The sequence below is a fragment of the Schistocerca cancellata genome, chromosome 9 (assembly GCF_023864275.1).
Source record: "Schistocerca cancellata isolate TAMUIC-IGC-003103 chromosome 9, iqSchCanc2.1, whole genome shotgun sequence".
In the NCBI taxonomy this organism is placed as follows: domain Eukaryota; kingdom Metazoa; phylum Arthropoda; class Insecta; order Orthoptera; family Acrididae; genus Schistocerca; species Schistocerca cancellata.
This window is the reverse complement of record NC_064634.1, coordinates 314,782,327-314,795,219: the sequence shown is the minus strand read 5'-3', so window position 1 is coordinate 314,795,219 and position 12,893 is coordinate 314,782,327. Positions and strand designations below refer to the sequence as shown.

The following is a 12,893-nucleotide window of genomic DNA, read 5'->3' as shown; positions in this document are numbered from 1 at the left end:
TAGAGTTTTGTCGGGACTGGTTCCCCCAAGGCTGTCAGTAGTTCTAATGGAATGTTGTCTACTCCCGGGGCCTTGTTTCGACTCAGGTCTTTCAGTGCTCTGTCAAACTCTTCATGCAGTATCATATCTCCCATTTCGTCTTCATCTACATCCTCTTCCATTTCCATAATATTGTCCTCAAGTACATCGTCCTTGTACAGAACCTCTATATACTCCTTCCACCTTTCTACTTTCCCCTCTTTGCTTAGAACTGGGTTTCCATCTGACCTCCTGATATTTATACAAGTGGTTCTTTTTTCTCCAAAGGTCCCTTTAATTTTCCTGTAGGCAGTATCAATCTTACCCTTAGCGATATATGCCTCTACATCCTTATATTTGTCCTCTAGCCATCCCTGCTTAGCCATTTTGCACTTCCTGTCGATCTCATTTTTGAGACGTTTGTATTCCTTTTTGCATGCTTCATTTACTGCATTTTTATATTTTCTCCTTTCATCAATTAAATTCAATATGTCCTCTGTTACCCAAGGATTTCTACTAGCTCTCGTCTTTTTGCCTACTTGATCCTCTGCTGCCTTCACTACTTCAACCCTCAAAGCTATCCATTCTTTTTCTACTGTATTTCTTTCTCCCATTCCTGTCAATTGTTCCCTTATGTTTTCCCTTAAACTCTGTTGAACTTCTGGTTTAGTCAGTTTATCCAGGTCCCATCAGTTTTAATCTACAGTTCATAACCAACAGATTGTGGTCAGAGTCCACATCTGCTCCTGGAAATGTCTTACAATTTAAATCCTGGTTCCTAAATCTCTGTCCTACCATTATATAATCTATCTGAAACCTTCTAGTATCTCCAGGCCTCTTCCATGTATACAACCTTCTTTCATGATTCTTGAACCAAGTGTTACCTATGATTAAGTTATGCTCTGTGCAAAATTCTACCAGGTGGCTTCCTCTTTCATTCCTTACCCTCATTCCATATTCACCGACTACGTTTCCTTCTCTTCCTTTTCCTACTATCGAATTCCAGTCACCCATGACTATTAAATTTTCATCTCTCTTCACTATCTGAATAATTTCTTTTATGTCATCATACATTTCATCAATCTCTTCGTCATCTGCAGAGCTGGTTGGCATATAAACTTGTACTACTGTAGTAGGCGTGGGCATAATGAAGTACTCCCCGCCCGGAGATCCGAACGGGGGGACTATTTTACCCAAGAGGACACCATCAGCATTTAACCATACAGTAAAGTTGCATGCCCTTGGGAATAATTACGGCTGTAGTTTCCCCTTGCTTTCAGCTGTTCGCAGTACCAGCACAGCAAGGCTGTTTTGGTTAGTGTTACAACGCCAGATCACTCAATCAACCAGACTGTTGCTCCTACAACTACTGAAAAGGTTGCTGCCCCTGTTCAGGAATCACACATTTGTCTGGCCTCTCAACAGATACCCCTCCATTGTGATTGCACCTGAGGTACTGCCACCTGTACTGCTGAGGCACGCAAGACTCCCCAACAATGGCAAGGTCCATGGTTCATGAGGAGGGGGGAGGGCGGGGGGGGGGGGGGGTATCCTAAGACAATAAAACAAGTACAAACCTGTGTATCCAATTTACAGAATAACCACAGAAGATGCTTTGTAAATAAAAGCGAAACACATCTGGTGTAATTCTTTTAATCAGATTGTAGTCAGCTCAAGACAGAGAACCTAAAGTGACAGATGTTAACAGCTGATGCTGTTACAAATGTAACACTGAATACAAATCTGAGTATTAGGAAGACTTTTATGAAAGTGTTTATCTAGGAGCGTACCCCTATACAGAAACAAAATGTGGACAATTAATAGTACACAGAAGATAATACAAGCTTTTGAAATGTAATATTCCAGAACAAAACTGAATATTTAATTGATAGGCCAGATAATTAATGAAGAATTTCTGAACGTAATCAAAGAAAGAGAAATTCAATGTACAACTTGACTAAAGGAAGGGATAGGTTGGTAGGGCACACACTAGGTCATCAAGAACAGCCAGTCTCATAATAACTTTGCTACTGTCCAGTCTTAAGCCCAGAATGAGAAACGTGGGTGGGGTTACAAGGGTTGGCTGGGTCGGCTATCGGCTGGAAAATTGCTAACACCAAGCACTGGGCAGCAATAAATAACTATATTACTTAAGGGAACCAGTACTTCTTTTGACAGAAGACAGGCTTAGGAGAGTTGATATCATTTCACTGGAGGAAATGTCACTGGAAAACGCCTGATGGTGCCTGTTCTCCAGTTTAGGAGCAGCCAAAACAACCGCCTGTTCCCAATGTAAGGGCAGCTTCTTATTACATGACGGGAAGCTACAACATTTACAAACTTCCCACAAAAACTGTATGGATGTATATGAAGATGTGGTTGACCTTAAATTGGGAAGTTAACTAACAGCAGGCCATACTGACAAGTGTTTTCTTACATAAATACAGTCATAACACATGGCTTGCTAACTCTGCTGTTTGAAACAACAAATGACACACAAAGCACATGGAAGTGATTAATTTTCGTGTAGTTTTTTACGTTTTAAGGTCCTTACAAGTTTTTGTTTGAAGTGATGGTATAGAGTAACAATTGAAGTTAAACTGGGACAGCAAAACTGCCATCTAAATATTATATTTTCTGCCACAATCAGCATTCTGCTTTTGCATGTTGCAGCCCACTTTAGTTTCTGCTATATATGACAAATCAACGATAATTTCCACTAACTTCTTTTCAGACTGTATCATTTTTTGAATGTCTGTCATGATAATGGTAGTGATGATGGTTTACATTTGTCTGACATTTATGGAAAACTGACAGTAATCTGACAAAACCCAGTCAACCGCACTTCACCTTCCTCTCCTCTATCTACTAGCAGGCACACATTGTTTGAAATAGTCTTACAACTTTGCTTGTTTATGAACTTAAAGTCAGTACCAGACAAAATATACCTATGATAAGCATTTGAAGGAAATATTTTAACTTGTGGTTGCTTGACTCTTTTGTTCGGTGCAAACATGAATTACAGAAAAGGAAAGACTGAATAACATGTGACAAACGAGTAGCAATGCCTCTCAAGTTGTACCAGTCTTTCTGCTTGCCCTTCATGCAGAAAATCCAAAGCACAACAAACGAATTTTGTTTACAGAGATACTGTCAACAGCTTTGAAAATGTGTTTATAACATTCGCTTTCGAATTACCTCCAATACAAAGCATTCAAGACTTAATAGAAACAAACGATTTAGGTAGGAGACTTTACCTTTAACACGAAGGTATTCTCGTGATCCGGCATTTCTAAAGCAGTTGTTTCTCTTGCTTCGGTAATAAGAAAGCAAAAGACACCACTTTTTGGTTTCACTGCCTGAAATATCGAACAAATATTAATATTTACTCAACTACAGCACATTGCAACGGATCATACAATAATTATACGTCTCACCTTAGGCGGTGAATAAAACTCAAGCATATAGCCACCAACAGTTTTCACCAATGCCAGGCGACACTTCTCCCACTTTTGTGTTCCATCGATATTTTCACCCATCAAAAAGTTCACTATTCCCTCTTTCCTACACTCAACTACAATTTTCGCTAATTTTGTTTTGGAATGTTTATCATGTTTTGAATGTCTGTCATGATGGTGGTGGTGGTGATGGTGATGATGATGCGATGACAGTTCAACTTCATCTGAATGTTGTTTATGGAAGAAACCTTTACCTTTTTTAAGTCCCTTGAAAGAGAGTCGTCGGAAAAAAGGCTTGTGCTGCGTCTTCGGAGATGGCGAATCCGCTTCGTGTTCGGAGTAATCACTAAATTCTTCGTGACTGTTAGCGCGTAAAGCGTTTGCAGACGATGCCGCGAACACGTTGTTGCCGTTAACGAATTTATCTTTTTGGTTAATCAAACTTCTTCTAGAGTATTCAATTTCAAAATGATCAACGAAACAATCCAGGAATTTTCTGACGAAATCTCTGTGTGACACAGTTGTCCTCGCATTTTCTGGAAGACTGACGCTCACATACGTACAAAACGCTTTTGCGAACTCCGCAGCTGCTGATCTTGCTTGTCTGTCGCAGAATTCTATCCAGTTTAACCTTTCTTCTCCATCTGAATGCGTCCCTGCCATTTCTACGAGTAATTACTCAAACACAACCGAAAATCGTACACATAATGCACCTTATTAATCATCATTGTATGTAAACATTAGCAATTTACTAACCAACACTCCCCCTGTGAGCTTAGTCGCCATAATGACATTTAATACGCTGCATCAATGTAAGTTCTTATGAATTAGATGTTGGTCTTTTGATGGTCAGGGTGTACAAAAAATCCACAGTGGAGTCTAAAATAATATTTTTATTTTAGTGATAAACTGAGAAACGTTTGGAATGAAAATACATTGCAACAATACTTCAATGTCAGAGAGTATCCTGCGACTCGCGCTTCGTATCAGACCTCCTGTGCGAGTTTACATTTCAGCCCCAGCCATGTTCTGCTATCAAAAATTGTAGACTGAAATTCGTATGATCTTATGCAAACTCTGATTCTTAAGCGCACTAAAGAATTTTTCTGACTTAGTTTTTGTGTAATTACTGCAGTATGGGTGCAGTAGTAGATTCCGAGGCAAATGCAGACCTACAATTTTTCATTGCTTATTCGATTAATCATCCATTCAATTTTTTGGTGACTGTATGAAAAACGAGAAGAAAAAATTTCAAAGAAAGTTTTAATTCTCATGAGACATTTATCACTTGCTTTGCCTAAAATTTAGTATCAATTTAGTTTCAGATTCTCTCATCTTTGCCAGTGGGGTATTTGACGCATTCGTTGATTAATTTTCGTGTAGAACAGTTATGTTCCAAGCTTGTGCGCCGAGTGCGATTTAAACCCTCACTATAGACATCTTCTGATGATATTATAAAACTAAATCGTAATGGAATAGGCCATCCAGTGGCTTGGCGTCAGTAGAAGAATACGAATCAAGTACAGCTGTAGTAGGAGAGGTAACTCACGAAGAACTTTGACGTAAATCAATGAATGTGTTAAAAATTTGTTGGAAGACTTTGTCGCTGGAAATGCTTTACCAGTTTGACCCGTTGTGAAGTGCAACAGTTATTCCAGTGAAATAAAATACACCGAAATACAATACAATTACTTATCTTATAGATGTGAAACTTCTCTTGCGCATGCCCAAAGACGCCATTTTGATCAAATTTGTTGGTAAGTGCCACAATTTTGTTGTATTTTGCACCATAATTTGTGTCATAGTAGCCAGAATCTTATTGTTTTTGATCTGCGAATCTTTGAGTGACGTGGAAATCGAGTGTATGGGAATGTTGGCAGGTAATTGGCTACCACCGAGTCGAAGAGAGAAGTGTCCATATCAGGGCTGATTTCTGTGGGTTTAGTTTCTAGTTGTGTATGTGAATTACTTAGGACCCTGTTTGACTCTTAGGCTGTTTATTTACATAAGGCCGACACAGCAGTCCCGCTGAACAATAAAGAAATGTAGTGCATGGGTGACAAACACAAGAGTATGACGTGTGTTGCCACTGACAGTCGTACAAGATTTGCATGGAGCTCTCATTCCTTCGTCTGTTCTTTGTAAAATCGGATATCTGCGAGATATTGTGACGCATATTCTGTCATTATTTTTCAGGAGATATTCGAATGGGTGTGACAAGAGTCCTGAATGCCTGAAGGGACAGAGACAGTTCAGAAGCAGAAGTGGCTGTATACAGTGACAACAGTGCGGTACTATGCCAGCACCAAGGTATTTCATTTTTCCATATCATAAACAAAGCTGTTTTGCACAATTAGCTGTTGCTCAGATTGAGTTCTTTTGTTACTATAAAGTATATTTCAGTTGTGACAGTTAAGAGACTTGATTCGTACTTGGCCATTGGTAGATTTTAGTGAAGATTGGTTTTGTTTTAAGAAACTGTTTCTTTGGTTGTTTATTGTGGTAACCACATCTAAGAAATTTGTTATTAGTCAAGCATTTTCCCTGATATATTTACATACTGTTTCTCAACAGTTGACGTTTTGACAAGGCAATGCATTGTTGCATTCTGCTGACAATTGCTGAATAAGGAGCTTTAAATGAGTGAGAGAGTCATTTTAATGCACAGTGTAAAATGTTAAGAATGCTTCTGTTTCCGTTTTGTGTACGCTATGATGTAGGTATGCCAACAAGAAACTGTCATATGCTTGTATGAAAAATACCTTGTTTTGTATTTGTTTTTAGTCCAGTTTCGTACTTACAAAGTGATTAAGGATTACTACTGCATTATGATTTTCTTTAAGTGTAGTAGTTACTCATATGTTAAAGTAGTTGGTTAGTTTTTGATCACTATTACTTTTTTGCCTTAAGAACCCTTTTATAAATTCGAAGTGCATAGGTAATTAGTGTGATGCTCATTCCTGAAATTCAGACAACCGTTAATAGATGATGAACCGGGAAATTACAGGAACAATACTGAAGGATCTTTTTCATATATAGCAAAGCAAGGCGGGAGGAATGGAAAGGAGACAGTAAGGCGAAACATCCAGTGAAGGATTAAAAAGAATAAAAAAAAGTTATTTGTGGTGAAGAGGAATAATGAAGAAAAGTAATGCAAGGTAATAAATATGAACCTTTGACTCAGATAATAAATAATTTGTTACTGAAACCTTGATCTACAGCATCAGTGGTTTGAGAATCAAAATGTGTGGCAATGGCTGCTATGGTGATTCTCTATTTTCATGTGGGAATATTTTTAATATATTACATTGTAACTCTGATGGGTGCTGGATGAGAAATGTGACCTGTGGCATGTGCTGATCAGTCTTTAGTTACTGTTAAACATTTTCCCGCAAGTTCTTTTCCGTGTAATAACTGTATGAACACTGTAGCAGTATCAGTTATAGCTGCAAGAAACAAAAGCAGCAGAAATCTGTAAATGTGTTTGTAGTCTCTCTCTCTCTCTCTCTCTCTCTCTCTCTCTCTCACACACACACACACACACACACACACACACACACACACACACACACAATGTGCGCACTAGATGTAAAATTTAATGTGAAACACAAAACACTGGTATCACATTATCAACTACTGTTTATACATGGCAGTGATGCCTGCTGTTCATTAATTTTCATGTACGATGTGGCTTTTTATTCTGTAACATGGAGGTGAAGTGTTGTTTCACTCTTGTTGTGTATAATACTTCTATTTATAATGGTACAGGCACATTGAGTACAATGATAATGTTTTACATTTTTAAAAAGTATATGATGGTGATGGTACTGTGTTCCAAAGGGTGTGTGTGTGTGTGTGTGTGTGTGTGTGTGTGTGTGTGTGTGTGTGTGTGTGTGTGTGTACGTACCACCTCCGTGGTGAGTATTGCCACCTCATATCAGTTCATGCCTGTTTGTTGGAGCCTACCTTGTGAAAATTTTAGTAAGAAATTATTTGGCCATAGTGACTCTTTTACTGGAGCAAAGTTCCTGTTGTTGCATCCATACAGTGTATAAACCTGTTGCACTGTGTTTTATCTGGGTAATAGTTATTGTATGTTCATTTTCTGTTCTATATAATTTGCACTAAATGCTATTTTCCTTCGCTTTGTTTAGAATGACATAATCAATGTGGTGCAATATTATGTGTAATAGATACTTGTAATAGTTCTAGTTTGTCTGTGTACCTGTTTTTCGTGCCATTAGTTCCAGTTATCAATGTAAACTCAGTATGTTGTATTTCAGATGTGATTAATTCATGTTTATAGGGGTCTTCACACATCTCCCAATGTAGTTTTTGAGCAAGAATATATTTATATATTTTTTGTTATTAAAATATGCTAGATCACTGTTGTTTGAGCCGTAACAACTGAAAATCTGTAACAATTGGTTTTTGTTCCAGCTGTTTCGGTAAAATATTGTGTAGCTGTTTTTATATTTGTGATACAGGGAAGTTCTGAGTGAAATACTTACAATTGAAGGAGCGAAGGTTACTATTACTCGACAGGACGAAGTAGTAATCTGTTTATAGTAAGAATTAATGTGACTAGGTGCAGTTACGGTCCAATTCAAAGTAGCTAGCATTGTTACCTTACAGCACAGTTGTGAAAAGTGACTGTTGAAAATACTTGCTCAGGAAGCCACAACTACTTTCTGCCCGACATCATAAATTTTACTGACAATAGATATGCAAAAAGTGTATTAGTGCCAACAGATAATGTGATGGAATGTGTAAGGAAGTGTTGATAGGCAAAAGTCAAGTCATTGGTGTGCGGATTACGGAAGGAAGGACACAATGCTGAGTGGAGCAGTATTTTGATATTGACCCCAAAGCAAAATGAGCAGAACATGCACAATAAATATTTCCCCAGCAATTTCAGCACTGTTACAATTAATGCAGATAAATTGGTCTCTGCAAAAACTTCACAGATGCGTTCTCAGAAAACTGGACTTCCAGATTAGCAAGGAAATTGGGCAAAACGGATCCATCTGTGGTATTTGATTTTAAAAGATGCGTGAATAAACGAGTCGTTATTTTGTTTTCAGACACACTACACTATGATTAAATGTAGAAAAGTGACGGTGTTGGACTATTCTCAAATAACAGTACCAGGAAATTTTTCATTACTGTGAATGACTAGGTTTGTTTAGTGTTCAGTTCCCTGTGGCAGTAGCAGGAAAACTTCAGACTATTGTGTAGAAATAAGCAGAAAAAAATTAAAAATATGCAGTGACAAGAAATGCTGAACTTTCGGCATTAATTAAAGAGCGCCATCTTTCTCTTTGTTCCACTGACAAAATTTTGCAAGAAAGTGTTTCCCAACCTACTGCTCCCATGCCATTTGGACCTAAGTCCTGCAGAACTGGTCTGGAATTCTGCAAAGCGTAAGAGTTGAGTTATACTACACCAAGAATGTCTCTCCAACCTGAAAAAATAAGATGATTCTTTTCGTGCTAATAAAGAAGTGTCGTGTGTTACTTTGTGTGGTGCAAGTGTTTCGAAATAACAGCACTCGAGCATCAATTACACTGTTTTTAAATTCAAGTAATCTTTCAGTTGGCCTTGTAAGATTGAGTGAACCTCCCTCCAAGCCTTTCCACAAGGGGGGGTGGGGGAAGTGACCATCAGGAATCAGATACAGGACCTCCGTGTTACCAGCCCAAAGTGCTAATCACCAAACCACACAACCAATTTGCTTTTGAAGCTCTGATATTACCCTTTAGTGTTGTGGCATTAGAAGACTTGAAAGGCAGAATACATCAAAAAGTATATGGTGACTAATGGAGGAGACATAATGTTACAGCTGAGGGAAATGAAAATAGTAAAATCAGTTAACATAGATTCAAACAGAATCGGCATTATTGTCTGCAACTAAGACAAAAGACACTGAATCAAAGGGCACTGCTGTGGAAATGGCATCACTGGGAAAGGTAGTTTTATAGATACTCCCAGAGATGTGCCATGAGAATACAATGGAAGAAATGTTGTACATTCTGTTTTTGTTATTGTTCAAAATGCGCATTTCATTTAATGGCATTTAAAAATGTGGACCATGTCACAGTGCTCCATTTAGAGGATGGCATTCTTGTCTCTCAGGTTGAAAACAACACTGCTGTCACTCTGGCCAGGTTACCAGCTTGGCTTGCCAAGTAGTGCTTGCCATATAGTTGAAGTGTTAGGTGGTCAGCTGATATATAAACAACTTTCTCTCTCTGTCTTTGTGTGCTTGTGCGTGGGCTGTATTAGTTGGGCTCCATTGAAGAAGCTACATTGTCAATCCAATTTGTCTGCCTACAGACATTCACTGCATGACAAGCTCTGCATTACTTGAAATAAACAAACTGTTTATAGTGTCAACACCATAAACACTCTGTCATGAGAAATGATGTTATTAAAACAGGTCTTTTCCACAGTCTTTGTCCAGATAGTAGTAACTTGCAGGTCTTCTATAGTATTGTCAAGAGGAGGTTGATCTTAAGAATCCGTGCTTGGCACAGACTGCACTGGTTATGCGAGATTACATTTCCAGTGATCCAGAATCGCATATAGATAACTCCATCTCTGAAGATTGCTTCTGAACACCTGACAGCAGTCTGCAGACACACTTCCTGGTTGCCTATTGTCCAGTATAACAAGGAGTAATTTTGTCACCTCGTGTAAGCTGTTCTGTAGGAGAATTGAATCTTTCTTGCCATTTGTGCACTAGTACCTGAGGTATCTCTACAAGGTTGGTGCATATTGTTGTTGTTCTGAGGAAATTTTTGATTGATATTGATTATAAAGTTGTTGCTTAGTATCTGCACGGAGCATGGGGCTGTGATGTAAAGCCCTACCCCCCCCCCCCCCCCCCCCCCCGATTGCATTTATTTGTCAGTAAAAGTCATGAGTTGCCATGCCCTTAAGCCAGTACAGATTCTCTGTTGGTGTTGGTTGTTAATATCCTGTGAAGATGTAGCAGGTGTAATCAATTACAACATCTACATGTTTTAGATTTTTACCATACAGAATGTGCATATTCAGCAAGAATAGCAAATTCTGCTGAATATGTTCATAGTTCATTAGAGTGACTTCCTCACATTATGCACAAATTTCCACACAACATTGTTAAAAGCTGCTACTTTTGTCTGATATTTGAGTAGCTGTTTCTGTAGGTGAGTCACTCCCCTGTATTTTGGGGTTCTATGTTGCTCTGATGGAACTCCTTGTCAAGTGATTTAGAATGGTCTGTCCACTACACTGTTTTTGAAATAAAAAATCCAGTTTTGTATCTTACTAGTATTTAGTCTGAGGAGATGATACCTGTAGCAGGCAGAGAGCTTGTTCAGGGTATGGACGTTGTGTATTCAGTCACCTCAAACTGCTTGGAGCAGTGTGCTGCATAAATGAAACTATCTTGCTTTTTGTGTAGGTTTATCATTGCTGTAAATATTGTAAATTGAAGGCAAAATTATGCTTCCTTGAGGTAAACTATTTCTTTGTCTACTCCATCAGCTACTTTTCCTTTGGAATTCAAGAAAGAATTTTCTGTTCTGCAGGAAACCCTAGTTTTGTGACACTCGGGTTATGTTCTCTGGTGGTAGTATAAGATCTTTAATTAAGCAGCTTTGCAACTTATAGCATAACACTGATCCTTGCCCAGATTTGTAACTTCCATGACCGTAGATTTCCCTCTGCATTTGGAATTTAAAGGACTGAACGCAGTTGTTCGTCTTATATGACCCAGTGCATTGCTTTGCATCTGATTTTTTTTATCTGTTCAGTTAGTGTTATCTCATAACTAAATCTAGAGGATTTTTTCTGGTGGCAAATAATAAATGAGGATACTTATCATTGTAAATATATGAGGGGTGGTCATAAAGTTTTTCACTCTGTAAAAAAAAAAAAAAAAAAAAATCAAGCCATGACTGTGGAGTTTGGTGGCAATGGCTTGAAACTCACCTCATTCTCATTGTCATTCTGGGAATGCGTACCATGCAATGGCTTCCTCTTGTGAGGAAAGAGGAATAAGTCACTAGGTGCACTGTCCAGAGAAAGCAGTGAGGAGGCAAAAATTTAAAGCCCAAAGACGCAAGAACACCCACTTGGACATCTCCTTGTGACATGCAGTCTGGACAGTATCCCATGAACTTCACAGGAGGCTTTGGTATTAAGCTCTTGTCGGTTTCCCACTAAGGAGTATAATCTATGAGCATCAAACCATGGCAGTCCCAAAAACACGGAGCATACAGCATTTAAGGGAATATGTGGTACTCCTTGGGTATGCTCCTGGTATGTAGTGGCATTCCACTGCACCAGCTGTAGTTTTAGTTTGTTGTGAAATGCAGTCGTCAGGAGATGGGAAGTATATATCCCACCAAACAGTGGATTTTTAATGGCTGTTGGGAAGTATGGTTACCACTAAAGTAGTTCCTGGAAGGGGCTTGGGAAGTATTCTTACCACAAAATTAATCTTCCATTTGTGGAGCTTGGAAAGTATACTTACCACCAACCTAGACATATCCCAAAGCTTTTGGGAATACATCTTACGACCTCTGTCTATGCTTGACATCTTGCGATAGTTCACTGCACCAGGTGTATGAAAATTGCTACAACAATCGGTTTTTGTTTGTCGTGGGATCACTACTGTTGTTGGAACACATTGCTCCGCTTCTGCGATGTACCATATTGTGACCTGTATGAGCTCATACCTTTGTGAGATAAAGTTTCAAGGATTGTTTTCACATTGTAGTAAGTTAACTTTAATATCGGTTACAAATATTTTATAAATAAAGTAAAAGAAGACATAAAATAAGAACAGGAAACACTGTTCATTATTATTTTTTCTGTGTAATGGCAACCTGTAACAGCTCACAAAAGGGAAGTGGGAAATTCATATACCACCATAGTTCTAATACGTCATAAAGAGGCCTTGTTGATGTATGTACCACCACAGTTTTAGTCTAAATCGTAAAAATAAAATTATCAAAAATAATCAGTTGATCACGATTCTAAGGAGTAGCAAAAAAATTCTTTGCTGAGTTGCCACACGCTTAGCGCCCACATGCTGTGTAAGCTGTTGAAGACGGACCCACAATTATTATTATTTTTTTTTTCTGCAATCACTAAGATTATAATATACTGGTCTGTTGTTCACAGAAAGGTGGTCTACCACTTTATTCTTTATCATTCACATTTATTTAACCACAAGGGAAGCATATGCACCACATAACCATTGTCATATTAAAATGCATTGCTGACAAACATGTCCGCCATCTCACCATGAATCGTTACAGCGTTATTTGCATTCTACTGTGGCACAGGGATTTCATTGGTATCAGAACTTCAGACGTAGCCATTCAGACAAATAAAACATTAACTATGTAACTTTCTCTTTCGCAT

The 12,893-nt window shown here is 38.4% G+C and overlaps 2 protein-coding genes across 5 annotated transcripts in view; one reads left to right on the top strand and one right to left on the bottom strand.

Annotated features, from left to right (window-relative positions):
- Positions 1-4,249, bottom strand: part of LOC126100807 (SH2B adapter protein 2) — a 95,531-nt gene extending 91,282 nt beyond the window's left edge. The window contains 2 exon segments of the mRNA XM_049911440.1: positions 3,276-3,377; positions 3,456-4,249. Of these exon segments, the coding sequence (XP_049767397.1) occupies positions 3,276-3,377; positions 3,456-4,139 (786 nt within the window). The 5' untranslated portion in view covers positions 4,140-4,249.
- Positions 4,250-4,997: 748 nt separating this feature from the next.
- LOC126100804 (serine/threonine-protein kinase Tao) overlaps positions 4,998-12,893 on the top strand; it is a 201,891-nt gene continuing 193,995 nt past the window's right edge. Inside the window, exons 1-2 of one of the 4 annotated variants that reach the window (XM_049911437.1) lie at positions 4,998-5,233; positions 5,698-5,786. In XM_049911437.1, coding sequence (XP_049767394.1) covers positions 5,773-5,786 — 14 coding nt within the window. In that variant the 5' untranslated portion in view covers positions 4,998-5,233; positions 5,698-5,772. Of the gene's footprint in view, positions 5,234-5,684; positions 5,787-6,483; positions 6,635-12,893 lie in introns of those variants that run through there. The other 3 variants (XM_049911435.1, XM_049911434.1, XM_049911436.1) reach the window with 3 other exon arrangements.